Raw genomic sequence first — 16,436 nt, forward strand, 5'->3', positions numbered from 1 at the left:
CAAAAACGATGTTGTTTGGGGCTTTATCTGCGGGGACAATAACATATTTGTCATGCAGGTAGGATAGGTGTTTTGCAACATTTGGGTCTTTAAAGATTGACGTAGCATGGGCATTGATAGACCCATTCAGTTTCTTAATTCTGATTTGTATCAACGACCTCACTGCCTTAATCCATTCGGAAAGAGTGTCTACGTCTTCCTTCTCGCGCTTAGCCCATTGCCTGGCATAATCCTCAACTGAATCCATCAAAATTTTAAAATTCAACATACAACAACAAAAAATATATATAATATATTTCAACATATTCATGTATACAAACATTTTACAGAAACACATACTTAATTATGTATATATAGAAAATCAACTTTGTTACTCTTATATCAATGGAGTAGATGTATTACAAACATATAGATGTGAAATATATAACCTCAATTTCAGAAACTTTATAAAGATTCATCAACAATTAAGGCAATCTGATATAGATGTATCCTTTAGATAGAATAATAAAAGGATAAGGTCATGGGTGCAAAATATTTCTAGAAATAACGATTCCGATATGATAAAAATTTAATCGAAACAATGTTCGTGATATTTGTGCAAAAGACCATGATCTATTATCAAGTTGTGCTCGTTTGAAGATCGTCGATCGGTTTTAAGATTTCGTTCATGTGAGGGGCGACGATCTCTTGTATAATGCCCATTGTGTGATGGATTGTGTTCTGAGGAACCATTTCTGTCGTGTGGCGGCTGACAGTGAGTTGTAGAATTTCCGTCTTGTGAACAATCTTTTGTGCTTGAATGATGAGGATCTGTTGCAAAAGTTTGCTCCGGCGACGGTCTAAATATCCTTTTGACAGCAGGAGTAGTTTTAGGAACATAAATAGTTAACTCTGGATGAACCATGTCAAGACTTGTTATACTCCCAAAAGCTCTTTTTCTTGCAATTTGTCTACAATGAAAATAGGTAAAGTAGAAAGATTATTAATGGTAAAGTTAATATTACGACAAAGAAGGAAAATGACGAAAAGGTGAATAACAGTTCATAAAACACTATACAGAAAACAAGGGACTGATCAACACTAGCAGTGCCAACACATATTAGTAATCTGAAAACTGCGAGAGGGTTAAAAGATTGTTATAATATAGTGACGACACACTTTAAAAACGATTTGAGTCATAGCAAGTGCATCATACAATACGGCTCATATTAAGACACAATGCCTCGTTGGTTTTGTCGTAGAGTGCTCATCTAGAATGAAGAAAGTATTAGGTTGAAATTCCGTCGAATCAAGCCAAAGACTTAAAAAATAATATTTGCTGCTTCTATAATAAAGATGCGGCATTTTGGAGTAAGAACAAAGACTCGGAAGCAGAATAATTTGTCCGGTAGGGTGACATGTCATCTTTTCAGACATTTAGTTAAGTTAACAATGTATGTAAAACAGCCGTCCATCATCCGTCATGAACCATCACACAAGAACATTATAACCCATAACTTGACCGAGAGAATATTAAAAGTAACAACACAAGAAGACAAAACTAATCCTTTAGAAACAACACAAACATTTTAAAATATAAAGAAACAAATCAGTAGACTCCTGCATTTCACAGCATCTCTGTAAGACATAGACATTATATTGAAATAACAAAGGACATTTATTTTGATGACAATATCTCACATTCCGCTTAGTTTTTGTATAACAATAAATAGAGGGAATTGATCAGAAAAATGAAATAAATTGTCATCCTTTGAAAAAAAAGATGGAATTCTAATAATGAACAGCTTACCTTAAATGTTCTCTGTACTTCCACATAAAAATTAAGCAAATTATAACAATGATAACTACAACACCAACCACCACTGCAATAATGATTGTATCTGTAAAATAAAGGAAGTGTATCTATTGAGGCATGGGAAACTAATACCTAAACTTATTTCTCAACATACTATTTAATTGATCTAAACACAATCACATCAATTTGCACGCCTTTATCTTTTATATTTCTTTAAGATGCCTTTTCTAAATAAACAACCATTAAGAGATCTTCAGAAATTAGACAACTTGTTTGCACTCACTCCTTGATCAGCCTTTACATATCCTCAAAAAAACTTATCACAAATACCAGACTTATAATTTGTAACGCAATTCGCAAGATTCGTTCACACATGACTTATCAAAATACTTGAATCGCGCATATTACAAGAACGGATGCAATTAATGGATTTAATATTAATTAGATTGTATCAGCAGAGCTCAGACCAAAACAGGTGGAAGACAATTCATGTTGGATTAAAAAAAAATCAAAACAGTTTTGCTAAAAACAGCTTATTCGACCAATGGCTGTAAGTAGATAATTCTCGTGTTTTGAGCATAATAAACAAATGTGTAAACAAAACTTTTACAGTAAATGAACGAATGGATTATATGTCATGTCAACAAAAAAATGTTTCTTCTGGACTGGTGATAATCTTTGGACAAAACGTAAACCACCAGTTGCTCGACATGGTGAATGTAAATCTCATCAAATATAACAGGCTTATAATTGCCAATGTCATAAGCGCGTTCTGTGTTAACAAGACCCAACAGTGGCTCTCGAATTGAAACAGATGGTCGATCAAATCTTAAACGAAGTTTAAAAGTGCTGAACAGCATTTAATGCCTCTAACAGAGTTATTATTATCGAACCTGACTTTCATCCTGATATGAAGCATGATAACAAATATTAACCAGTCACACCAGGATTGAAACATTAAATACTAGTATTAAGACTTTATATATTACCGATGTGGGATTCCAGTTCTGTTTTCTTATTTTTCACCTGGTTTGTAACATCTAAAATAAAATAAAGAATTTAACTGACAATAAAACAGATGTTCCATGCGACTCTTGTTATATTTGTTTGTTTGTACTACGTTATATGATATCTTGTGCTTAATATAGGGAAATACAATGACAATTTCTATCTTCTATATACATTCGCTATACAGTAAGAAAAAATACAAAAATAAAGCAAGAACAACAACATCAACTTCAATACATTATCAAAACCCAAACAAAAGTAATATGTGGGAATGATGCCTCTGTTAAATAGGTTTGACTGTCACACCTACCGTTTTCATATGTTTACAGTTTATTTGAAGCTAGAAAATCTGAACTGGACCTTCAGTCGGTCGGTGAATGAAAAACATTTTATATATAAAGTCGCATATGTTTCAGAAGGTAGAATAAAAAGTATTTAAATTACAAAGCAGTCAACACATGATTGTGGAATCATGACATACTTAATATACATGTGAAATTGTTAGTACAAGTACCTTCTATACAGTCTGTTATACTGTCAGATGATGTGTTCAACGTTGTAAGTCCCGGTGGACACTGTTTACATGCTAATTGTGCCACTGAATCTTGATAAGTACCAACTGGACAAACATCACACCGACCAGTTCCCCAGTATGTGCCTGCTTGACATGCGGCTGTTACAACGTTCAATAGAAAATACCATTATTATGTTAAATAAGGTGAGATCATTAAGATACGTTCAATATAATATTACTCATATTGTTTAAAAAAAAAATAACAAACGAAACTTTATATCCTTATTTTATTGCGGCCATTAATACAGTAACTGATATTGCTTGTGGCTTATATGCAACACAGGATGTATTATGGATCACAATTTATCATTTATCTTAAATTGACTAATTTATTCTAGGTTCGTCATTCTAAACATTTTGTAAGATACCTAATTTCTGTCAAACTTAAAACTATGCTGTCATATGATACAATCATGAGATCATATAAAATCACGTGATAGCTATCTAAGATAATAATATTGCAGTGTAGGAACTATAAAACATTCTGTTTACTATATTAAAACATAAATGAAAAAAAAATCATCACTGATCCTTGGCTTATAATTCTTCGCCGACGTGTGTTACTTGTACAAGAGACTCAGCAGTGACGTTCGAACCCAAGAAGGACAAATGAAATACAAAGTTGAAAAGTAATGCCGAATCATAGTTCCTAAAAATTTAAATCATAATTCCTAAAAGTTTAAAGTATATAACCTACGTCTTTTACAATCTGTGCTACTGTTACTACCGCTGTGAAATGTTATCATCCCCTGTGGGCATGGCTTACATGAGAAAGCCGCAGTCAAATCCTGGAATGTTCCTATTGGACATATTTTACATCTACCATTTTCCCACTGTGTTCCAATAGGACATTCTGAAAGAAGATCACAAAAATTCTTAATGAATTAAAAAAAAACCTTTCCCAGTATTGCATCAGTTTAGATATTACATATATATATTGATTATGAACTTCACTTCAATGAAAATAACTCATATCCAACTTTTATGAATTGATGAACAGTTCATCGTAAAATATGACATGCTATCCTGTTTGTAATAAGTTTTGTGGTGCAGCCAACCATCATTAAAGCCTTGGTTAATGTTTCAATAATAATGTAATGACCTCAAAATTATGTTATTTATTTTGTCATTTTCACATGCAAATAGTTAAGAGCCATTATACATATATTTTAGACAAAATTTAAATATTATTCTGATATAAGTATCTAAAGACAAACAGTTATTTTGTAGATTAATAAAAAAAAACAACAGCCCCAAAATGGTGATTTCAAGCTGCAAAAACTGACAAAGCTTTTCCTTTGTTCTGACCGAAGCTCTTTTTTTTAATTATCTTCACCAGGAGCTCTATAACTGTATAAATGTTTAATATTTTTACAATTATAGTTATTTTCTATTGCGTGCTTTAAGCAGAAACTCCAGAATGCTTAAAGCAAAGGTTGAATGAATCATGACCCTGTTTCCCGTTAAGTTTGGTATTATATAGAATTATACAACAGATTCGATACAAACCATAACTGAAGCCAAATAAATAATAGAGTAAAATGTTCTGCTTTTGCTATAAATTTAAATAACAAATACCCTTTGAGCAATCAGATTGTCTTTCAGATGACGTATTTACAGTTGTAAATCCCGCTGGACATAATTTACAGAAAATTGATTCACTTTCGTCTCGGTATGTTCCTACTGGACACCAAATGCATTCTTCGTTTTCCCAGAATGTACCACCAGGGCATTTAGCTAAAATTAAACAGGAAAATGAAATCATCAGATATGCCGACATGATTAAGTTTTGATAAAAATGGTTATGAGTTCCATTAAGGTATTGACTATTGGCAATACGTGTGATTGCTTAATCCAGCTATTTTTTCGTGTTCATCTTGGGAAATTATTTTACCAAAGTAAATTTTTGATAGATATTTTCTGATGGGTGTGTTTTATGACATTGACAGGCCATTAAGCAGTAGCACGGTCAAATCGGTGCCTTGATGCGTTAAATGAGCCTTTTAAACAAGAGGCTGCCATAACGACAGCAAACCGGATTTATTAACATTTATTTGTGTCCTGGCAATATCACAAGAACCATTACTGATGAATGGTGAAAGTGAAAATCGTCAATATCAAATTTGACCTCCATTTTGTCATCAGTATCAACATATTAAAATTTGAAAAGCTTAGATTGAATGGTTCATGAGTAAATGCAATAAAGTGAATGGAAACGCCATTTTACGATCTTTCAAGAACCATAACTCCTGAACGGTAAAAGTCAAAATCGTCATTATTACCCTTGACCTCTATTATGTCATCAGTAACAACATATTAAAATTTCAAAAGCTTTGGTTGAATGGTTCATGAGAAAATGCACGGACACGACTGGAAAAACCATTTTTCAATCTTTCAAGAACCATAACTCCTGAACGGTAAAAGTCAAAATCGCCATTATTGAACTTGACCTTCATTTAGTTGTCAGTAACAACATATTAAAATTTTAAAAGCTTTGGTTCATGAGTTAATGCACGGACAACATTTGATTGCCGCTCGCCCGGCCGCCCGCCGTACATCCCCAAATCAATAACCGACATTTTTGTCACAAAAATTCGGTCAGGAAGAAGGCAGCTATTTTTTTTACATAAGCCGATGTTTAACTAGTTAATCATGGAGACAATAGTATATGTCTACACGAAACCCGTTCAGGACCGCTGTTACAGAAATCGGTCACTATAAGCTTATTAGGCAGTATATTCTGTATTGAACAAGCGATTCCGTTACGCATATCTGATACGCACATCTGATACAGGACCCTTCAGATGTCTAGAAGACAAAACACAACCCCATCCACAATGGGGTTTTGAGTGTTTGCTGACGAGGGCCTATTGTTGTTCAGCTAGTTTGCAGCAGACAATGAGTAGTGTATCGTTCAGCATCATATTATATAGTTTTGGACAACCATAAGTACATCCAAACAGATTTAAGGACGGAGACGTGACTGTGATTGAAATGTGAATGGTTGGATATGCATTTATTTTTAGTAACAGCTTATTGAATAAATTGATTTTAATCATTAATCTTTGAAAATGGACGATAATGCGAGAAGATATTAAAACGATGTTATTGTAAATAGTTATCAAAGGTACCAAGATTATAATGTAGGTGTTGAAGAAGAAATATAACTACCATTGAATTTATATTGTTGCGAGATATATACATTTACATATGAAAAATAATTAAAGCACTATATTAATTCCTGATTTTACATTATGCTTTTATGGTACTTTACAAATTGAAACACACAATATCTTTTGCCAAATGTGCGTTCAATCCACCATTTTCTACATCAGAAAATGCCTGTACCAAGTCAGGAATATGTCAGTTGTTATCCATTCGTTTGATGTGTTTGAGCTTTCGATTTTGCCATATGATTAGGGACTTTCCTTTTAGAATTTTTCCCGATGTTCAGTATTTTTGTGATTTTACTGTTTTCTGCTAAATATTTTGTGAACACATTTTATCTTCAACTTTGGTTAAAAAGATTCAAATTGTTAAAAGTAAACACAACAAAAAACAAAAGCTGTAGAAGTGTTTTTTTTTTTTTAATAACCGAAGAAAGTCTTGCGGTATTATAACTTTTAAGGTGGGTTTGTTTTATTTCAAGAGATTACATTTGAATATTTAGATTTTTTTCTTATAAATACTGAACATACATTCTGTGCAATCGGAGCTACTATTCGCAGCAACGTAGAAAGTTGTAAGTCCTGCTCGACACTCTTTACATGACATTTGTCCAGTAAAATCTTGATAGGTACCTACAGGACACAACACACATCTACCGTCTTCCCAGTATGTTCCAACTGAACACTCGGCTGTCAAATGATATAAACACATTATTGGAGACTAGATAAGTTTAAACACATACTATAACGTTTCCCGCTAATTAAAAAAAAACCTGTAGGGAAGGTTTAATGCTCAAAAACATGTCAAACTCCATCACATTCATCACGTGCCTGTCCGGAGCATGTAATTCATTGGTTGTCGTATGTTCATATATATAACGTATTTGTTTTTTGTAATTTGCATTGTTAAACATGTTTATGTCGGGGTCTATTACAGCTGAATATTTGATATGGGGTTTTACTTTTTGCTGAAGACCGTATGGTGACTTATAATTGTTCATTTCCAAGTAAATGAAACACAAGTTGAAAGTTGTGTCAACAGGAATCATACCACATCTCCATTTTTGAACGTTACATAGATACTTATTTCATTCATACATTCATAGATTAAAAATTTTATTAACTGATTAACACATTACTAATATAACTGATTAGATTTGGACGGATGAATAATTTCTTGTATGTCGATTTACAGCTTACAAAAAAAAAAAAACTACTCGCATCACAATTAAATTTTTAAATTTTTATTACAAATATATTGTCATATAACTTTGTTTTTTTAAAATAAGCTTATCAAACCTTACCGCATAATAAAGAATTGCTGATGATATTTCCTTCAGGACATGTAAAGTTTCCTACACTGGTCAAACTTGACATATCTGGAGAGTACACTTTACCACTAACGTTGGCAGTCAATATATCTGAATTGTTTAGTTGGTCCACTGACATAGTAACATCTAAAATTCTATTAACAAAATCTAAGAGCCCAGGAGACACTGAAAAATTGAAAGTTGTTTGTTAAAATCAAAATGTGCATTACGTTTTAAGTTAAATTAAATATGAGCAATTACATCACTAGATTTAAAATTACATATAATTGTTACAAAAGGAATATAACTCTATCAATTTTATGCCTCCGAAAGAGCTCTTCTGGATATATCTTCCTCAGGAAAGCGAAAAGCCAGTTATTTGAAAGTAGGATGGATAAATATTTAACCTTGTCAATGAAGAACTAGCTAAGCATGTGACAAAACGGACCTACAATAATTTCAAAATCGTAACCATTATCTTAAATTAGATTTTATCAAGTCCGCTTTTCATCATGTAATATATCACCAAAATCTTTTTTTTTTTGTTTACTTGAAATGTGCCTTACAGCGGGTGTCATTGTGAAACATGAACTGGTTACTATTTTAGAGGAACTGAATCAGACAATAAATTTCGTCATGAGTTACATTACATTCTTTGATGCAGAATAAGCCCAGCATTATATCTATCTATCAAAACATTTATGGGAACATGCGAAGTTTCGAGTCCAGTAAATGAAAAGAAATCTCCTGAGATCACCAGGTTTTTTTTTGGTGTAATAGGTAAACTAAAACAGTGTTGCTCAGTCTTTAATTTCAGTACATGTAGTTTCGTTTTGTGACCAGTCCTCATAACCATTGGCAATGTCATTGTATTCAGATGATTTTTATTTCCCTTGGTATATATTCTTTCGTTTTAACGCTCTCTATTTAACTGCAGTGATTTCTGAATATTTTAATCTGTTTATTTATTCTTATTACTTGGGAATTATTTGACAAATGTTTTACTGACATACTTACAGATATTATAAGCATAAAAATCGTCCAGATTAAGGTTTTCATCAGAGATGTTTGTTGACAGAACTAAGGCTAATGTAGCAGACGAGGAGCGTCTTTTTCTATTTCCACTCTGTACTAGTTGAGTCGAGATACTGCAAGTGGAATTTTCAATACACCTCAACCCTTGAGCATTGTCACGAACTGAATTCCCGATAATTTCGCCTTCGCCATCGTCCACATTATCATAAGATACAAGTGTTGTCACTCTCATATTCCGTGGACTTGTATTTCCTTTAAAATAAATGCGGATTCAAACGGAACTTTAGATCTATGAGACATTTCAAAAGTAAACCTTTACCAATATAATTATGGGATAGCTTAGAAAGCTATTTATTCAGTTTGAATATATAACAATTCCATGAAATATTTATTATGCAATATATTGTTCATTACGGTTTTGTTTGCATAGGGTCATGCAACTCCTACTAATCAGTGGGTACAAACACTTTCCTTACCCCACTGATAATAGTAAATAAGTACTGGGCAGTACAAATGGATACAGTGTCTGTACTCGACTTTTTCTTCATAGTTTATATTTTCTGCCGTTTCCTGATAAGAAACATCTGTCTTTAAACTACAATAAATTGTAAATGCATTCCTCGTTGGATGAGGAGTTTAAAATTACCAAGAATGTTATGTAAATCACATTTCTTGAAGTTGCATGTGATTCCTACTGTAACTCTGGACTGAATAGAAAGGTGTACACTCTACGTCTACATGGGGGTATATTTTTTTTATTTCAATGTTTTTATTGTCGAGCATGCGGCAGATATTTGATACACGCTGTACAAGACACTCTCCTAACAATTATTTTTTATTAATTTAAATTTCTGATGCTATTTGTAGAAATTAAAGAGAACAACTACGCAAACAAGAGATATACACTTTGTTGAGATTTTTTCAGTAATTTATTCAGATATGATCACTGAAAGGACAAACTAACGAATGCACACTATCTATTATTTACCGCATCATAATTTCCGTGAGTAAAAATATACTTACGACAACACGGCGGTGCTTTTTTACTGTTCCAAGAGTAATCTGTATGTGGTCCACACTCATATTTGTCTAATGGAAAGTTTGTATCAACGAAGGTATAACCATCCTGGCATGTAACGATGCATGATATTGAGTCTCCATTGGTGGTACAGTTAAATTTGTTTTTATAGGAGTATATCTTCGTCATGTAATGCGGACACACTGAAGAAAAAATAATTCGAAAGAGCTGTCAAAAACTTTATTGTTGCCAAAACAGTAAAACATTAAATGAGGTATAAAGTCGATTAAGAATTCTAATTTGATTTATAAGGAATGTTTATTCTAGACAAACCCTGGCATCAACGAAATCTTTCTTATGGTAACGATTACTATAATATCGTCATGAAGGAGGTGTCTCATTTAATTGATATATATATATTAAATAATTAAAATGAATTTCAAATAAATATTTTCTGACAACAAATTGTCTTTTTAATAATTATTCTACATAAAACTTTAAATTTGTAATATGTATGTTTAAAGTAAAATACCAAAAATACAGAACTCAGAGGAAAATTCAAAACACAAAGTCTCTAATCAAAATAAATAAAAAAGAATATATAGAGAAAAATTAATAACTAAATCATCGTCAAGCGTGCCAGCTTTTTTGGGGTCTGGATGGGTTTTACAGAATAGAGAATAATTCGCAAAATGTGCAGAATGAAGTGGAAAAAAGGCCAAAGAAATAAAGGGGTGTAAAAATAGTAAGGATAGAGAATAATAGTAAAAAATAAATAAACAAAGAATATAGAGAAAAAGGTCTAAAAAGTTCAAGAATAACAAAATGAAGGACGAAAAATCCAGGTCCTCTTTTATCAAAATTACACAAACCTAATATCACTTTAATTTCTCTTTGTACAACTAGGACTTCACATTTTCTTTTGCACTCTTTGTTATATAAAATATTAGAAGATTTGGTATGATTGCCAATGAGGCAACCCTCCACAAGAGACCAAATAACACAGCAATTAACAGCTATAGGTCATCGTAGGGCCTTCGACAATAAGTACAACCCATACTGCATAATCAGCTATAAATAAAGGCAACAGTAGTATACCGCTGTTCGAAAGTCATAAACCGATTGAGAGAAATCAAATCCGTCCTACAATTTAAAACTGAGGGAAACACATCAAATATAAGAGGAAACAACGAAACAACAGCAACACTAAAGTGCAACAAAAAAAAAACCGACAATGCAACACACACAGAAACGAACTATAAGATAACAATTGCCATTTTCCTGACTTGGTACAAGACTTTTAAAGAAAAAATGGTGGATTGAACCTGTTTTGTGGCTAACCATACCTCCCGCTTTTATGGCAATGTTTAATATAACACAAAAATGACATTACATGACAGGACTAAAACAAAATAAATGGAAGAACAATTAGGACAGAAAAATACACAAATAAACAATAAAATAGACCATTACGACTTGATAATAGTTATTAAAGATACCAGGCTTATAATTTAATCCGTCAGATGCGTGTTTCGTCTACATAAGACTCACCAGTGACGATCAGGTAAAAAAAGTAAAGAAAGCCAAACAAAGATGAAGAGTATTGATGACCCAAAATTCCAAAAGGTTGTGCCAAATACGACTACGGTTATCTTATTATATGTACGAGCATGTTTTGTGAGGTTTCGCTATGCTTAGTTTTTAGGTTTATATTTTTGTTTTGTAGATATTTGTTTGTCTTATTTTTGTCATGGTCTTGTTTGTTTGTTATCAACTTTTGATTTTTAATTTCCCTCTCGTTTTTTCGTTCGTTCGATGGTTGAGATGTCTAATGTTTGATTTTGTCAGTTTTTAGGGAGTTACCCCCCCTTTTTAATCTACTGTTGAGTTCGGTATTTTTGTTATACATTATTAAGGGTATCTCCCACCTATCAATCAAATTAAAAACAAAAACAAAATAATAGCTTAAGTTATGCAGAATTTTCCATTTTTGCTTGCATGTATATAAATGAAGTTTCCAAACAGAAGAGGAACCTAATAGAGCCAAAGATTTTACTCAGAAATAAGGTCGTTGACAGAATGAATTTGAGCGTCACTGATGAGTCTTATGTAGACGAAACGCGCGTCTGGCGTATAAAATTTATAATCCTGGTACTTTTGATAACTACGTTACCCACCTGGACATTCTTGTGGATTACAATTGTGTTCCGATGTATTACTTCCAACACAGTGAAAACCGTCCGGATCTGGTGGTGGATTTGTGCATTGTCGTACACGATATTGAATACCTCCATCACACGATTTGGAGCATTCTGACCAATCTAACCACGATCCCCAGTTACCATTTACTGAAGGAGAGAATGATGTACTTCTAGATAAGTAGCACATTTGAGTGTTTTAAGTATTGACTTGTACATAAATAGTAAAAATATTTCTGTGTATGTTACATCTTAATGTTATGTCGTTAATCTCTTATATTTAATGCGTTTCCCTTACGAGTTTTGAAAAGCGGTATACTACTGTTGCCTTTATTTTTCCCTCGTCTTTATTTAAAGACAAAAATACATATCTCGACAAGAAACGCACTAACGTATATGCAAGAATATAGATAAAGTATGGAAGTCGGTTCTCTGTTGTTAATGCATTACATTCTTAATTATTAGCAACAAGAAAAAGTCTTTGTAAGCAACTGAATAATATTTATTTCTTTGTGTTATACTGTTGATATTAAGTGGATGAACGATCGGATTAACTCAAGAAAAACATCCCGTCAAATATGATTCTTCTTGGTCCTATAACTCATTTTTGTCGACTTGAAATATCAAAAACGCTTAATATAACCAGTGTTGTACTTACTGATCTGGGTATCGCAAAATCTTCCCTTGAACCCCGGAGCACAAAGACATGTATAGTTTGTAAAATGAGTAAGACACGTAGACCCATTACTACACTGATGTCCAACACAGAAGTCAGGTGGAACTTCACAATGGCTGCCACTATATCCACCTAAACATGTACATGTGAAACTTCCAATGTTATTTGTGCATATATTGTTTCTCCCACAAGGGTTACCAAGGCAATCATCGACGGCTAAAAATAGATATACCTTTTGGATAAAAACAGAGATTTAAACCTGTTGATAAAAATAACAACACCATACTACAATGTGATAAAAAAAAATCCATGCAGTTGAGGAAATTGTGTATACGGCTTTCAATAATAATTCGGACTTTTATTTTTCTACATACAGTAATATTTGTATGCCTTAGTAATTATTTTTTTTACAATTTCTGTAAGCATGCATTGAGAGATGACGCGATTGAATATGAGTTAACAACTGGTTTTTATTCTTGAAAAATTTGGTATCTGTATCCAATATTTTTGCTTTTTTTTTTACGAATTATGAACACTTTAGATCTCACAAACATGTTTAACCCCGCCGCATTTTTGCGCCTGTCCCAAGTCAGGAGCCTCTGGCCTTTGTTAGTCTTGTATTATTTTAATTTTAGTTTCTTGTGTACAATTTGGCAATTAGTATGGCGTTCATTGTCACTGAACTAGTATATATTTGTTTAGGGGCCAGCTGAAGGACGCCTCCGGGTTCGGGAATTTCTCGCTACATTGAAGACCTGTTGGTGACCTTCTGCTGTTGTTTTTTTTCTATGGTCGGGTTGTTGTCTCTTTGACACATTCCCCATTTCCATTCTCAATTTTACTTGATATCGAATAATCTATCAAGTTTGAATGCTCCTAAAACATTTGCAATCTTAGTTTCTGTACCTGTAGTAGCCTAAACTAAAGCGGCATACCAAATTGTATAAATTGATTTTGATAAGAGGATTTTGGGGAGCGTTTCATTTCTCATTTTTTTATATTCTGTATTTACGAACCATCACATGTTGATTTGGACAATTGAATTCCACTACCTTCTGATGAAAACAATACACTCATATTGTATATCACAGCGTAATTTTGAGTGTTCTCTGGCGGCGAATGACAGGCTATGGCGATCTTTGTAATATTATTTTCTGGCAAATGTACTGACGTTAGGAAAAGTGACGATAATTTACTTCCTACAAAAATAATAAAAAATTCTTTGTGATAAAAGCCCGTCAAATATACAAATCTAATAATTTTGGAAACCAGATGTACATAAAACAAAGGTACATTAGCTGACAAATTCATGTTCATCGATTTGACTCAAGTTCTTGTATTTGATTTATTTAATGAATGGCTGTTATTTATTTTGAATTTATTGAACCATAAAATTAATTTTTGACTCTTCACATTCAATAATCCGCGAAGCGGATTATGTTAAATGTGAAGAGTCAAAAATTAATTTTATGGTTCAATAAATTCAAAATAAATTATTGCCATTCATTATAAATAAATTTCTATCAAAAATAAGGCTCAAAGATGTATATTAAACTTATAACAACGTACATAGATGTTGGCGTATGAATACACAACGTTAGAGTGGGCGTGTCGCCATAAAAATTGATAACATTGATAATAAAGCTAATTCTTTTAACCAATCAGAAGACAGTAAATACACAAAATTTATTTATTACATAATACATGAATGAGTTCGAATTATTCACTTTATTACCTTATTTTAGCTTATTTTAAAAAATTTGAACCAAACTGGCTGCTAAAAGCTGATTATTTTTTTCACTATTTTTCTGTTATAAATGATTGAAAAAACAAATCAATTTTTATTTTTTTTGTATATCTAGTAGTTAGTGTCCCTTTAAAAAATATATATAATAAGATGTGGTAGGAGTGCCAATGAGACAAAAACTCTCCACCGAAATACTTCTTTTTTAGTGTATATTTGCTTTACTGTTTTATAAATGGTTAAAATGTTATTTTTTTCTCCTTTTATAGAAAAAAACCTTTATCGTCACCAGCACTCTCCTAAAATGACAATAACACTGGACGTCTACTTTACTAGAATGTAAAATGACATTATGAAAATACGGATTTTTTGTGTTATTAAAATTTCCTGTTACAAAATATTAGAAATTATTATAAATTAAGGAATGAATCTCCCTCATGCAAAGCTCTGATTCCTTTCACGGATTTGGCTATACTTTTTGGACCTTTTGGATTATAGCTCTTCATCTTTTATATAAGCTTTGGATTTCAAATATTTTGGCCATGAGCATCACTGAAGAGACATGTATTGTCGAAATGCGCATCTGGTGCAAGAAAATTAGTACCGTCAATTTTATTACTAGGTCCTGAAGATAAGTATTTTTTTTTAACTTTTACTTTTGTTTCATCGTTATTTATCTTTGTGCAATTATGTTTTTGTTAGTCGTATGACTTTTAATGTGGCTCGGTTTTTATGCATCCCGCCATCGGGATATTGATAACTTAATCGGTTTGTACTATCAAAGAAAAAAAACTTAATTTATCGACGTCCTTGCCAATTTTATACTATTATCAACAAAAAAATGATTGTGTCATTTTATCTGTAATATCTTTTTTGTTGGCGTCATTTTATCTTCAATATCTTTTTTGTTGGTGTCATTTTATCTTCAATATCTTTTTTGTTCGCGTCATTTTATCTGCAATACCTTTTTTTTTGCGTCTTGGTCAGATATATTTTGATGTTACTTTCAATTTATTAGTTAGTTGCGATAGATGTCTCCGATGTATGTTCAAACAGTTCTGGTTAAAATGTTTGCCTTTATTTATGGCTGCTAGATCCCAATTGATGTCATATTTACCTATTATGTCTGTGCGAATTGCTTACCCAATTTTTTCAATATTACCAAACTACAAACAACTGTCATATAAATGGAAAGTTATATTAGCTTTAAAGTATAGCTCAACCCACTGTTTTCTCTAGGAAAATGCATGTGCCAAGTCAGGAATATGGTAGTTGTTTTCACTTGTTACGTTGATTGAAATCGTTGTTTTAAGAACTGTTTTTTTTTGCCTGGAAGCTTGTTATTTTTGTAATTCTTTTTTTTTAATCATAAAAGAAAACAAAGATATTAAGGGGGCTCACGGGTATAAATCATTTTTTTTTAAATATAGGATTTCGCTATTTTTTTCTATAAATAAACTTTATCCTATACTTAATAGAAATAAATAAAATAAAAATGTTGGGTCACCGTTGTGTTAAGCTCACAATCTTCCTTTGAAAGAAGCATGCATTTTTGTTCAGGTACTTTTTTTCTGTTGAACTAATAAGAGAAAAAAGGTAATATCGAAATAAAAAAAGTACTAAATTACAGAAATCGCTAAAATTCTACAATAGTTTAGTTATTCAGTTTATTTGAAAAAAGGGTAAAAAACATAGGTCATCAATGAGTTTAAAACGGTATTTTAATTTCAATTTTAATGCATAAAAATGGCATTTTTTCACCAAAGCGGGATAATTTGAGCTTTTTCAATGATATAAACATTTAAAAAATTAACTAGGGCAAACACGAATTGATTTTTTGGTTGATTTTTGTACCAGATCATAAAGTAACAACTAATAGTATAATAAATAAAATTTGTAATGAAAAAAAAA

At 32.0% G+C, this 16,436-nt stretch overlaps 1 protein-coding gene across 1 annotated transcript in view; it reads right to left on the reverse strand.

Moving 5' to 3' along the window:
• Nucleotides 1–280: 280 nt before the first annotated feature.
• The window catches only part of LOC139511466 (sushi, von Willebrand factor type A, EGF and pentraxin domain-containing protein 1-like), a 33,463-nt gene continuing 17,307 nt past the window's right edge, over nucleotides 281–16,436 (reverse strand). Inside the window, exons 17-29 of the mRNA XM_071298236.1 lie at nucleotides 13,798–13,980; nucleotides 12,764–12,997; nucleotides 12,085–12,255; nucleotides 9,913–10,110; nucleotides 8,872–9,141; nucleotides 7,849–8,040; nucleotides 7,076–7,234; nucleotides 4,956–5,114; nucleotides 4,075–4,230; nucleotides 3,318–3,476; nucleotides 2,785–2,835; nucleotides 1,790–1,880; nucleotides 281–950 (exon numbers count right to left, since the gene is read on the reverse strand). Of these exons, the coding sequence (XP_071154337.1) occupies nucleotides 569–950; nucleotides 1,790–1,880; nucleotides 2,785–2,835; nucleotides 3,318–3,476; nucleotides 4,075–4,230; nucleotides 4,956–5,114; nucleotides 7,076–7,234; nucleotides 7,849–8,040; nucleotides 8,872–9,141; nucleotides 9,913–10,110; nucleotides 12,085–12,255; nucleotides 12,764–12,997; nucleotides 13,798–13,980 (2,405 nt within the window). The 3' untranslated portion in view covers nucleotides 281–568. The remainder of the gene's footprint in view (nucleotides 951–1,789; nucleotides 1,881–2,784; nucleotides 2,836–3,317; nucleotides 3,477–4,074; nucleotides 4,231–4,955; nucleotides 5,115–7,075; nucleotides 7,235–7,848; nucleotides 8,041–8,871; nucleotides 9,142–9,912; nucleotides 10,111–12,084; nucleotides 12,256–12,763; nucleotides 12,998–13,797; nucleotides 13,981–16,436) is intronic.

Source organism: Mytilus edulis, chromosome 2 (assembly GCF_963676685.1).
Source record: "Mytilus edulis chromosome 2, xbMytEdul2.2, whole genome shotgun sequence".
In the NCBI taxonomy this organism is placed as follows: Eukaryota; Metazoa; Mollusca; class Bivalvia; order Mytilida; family Mytilidae; genus Mytilus; species Mytilus edulis.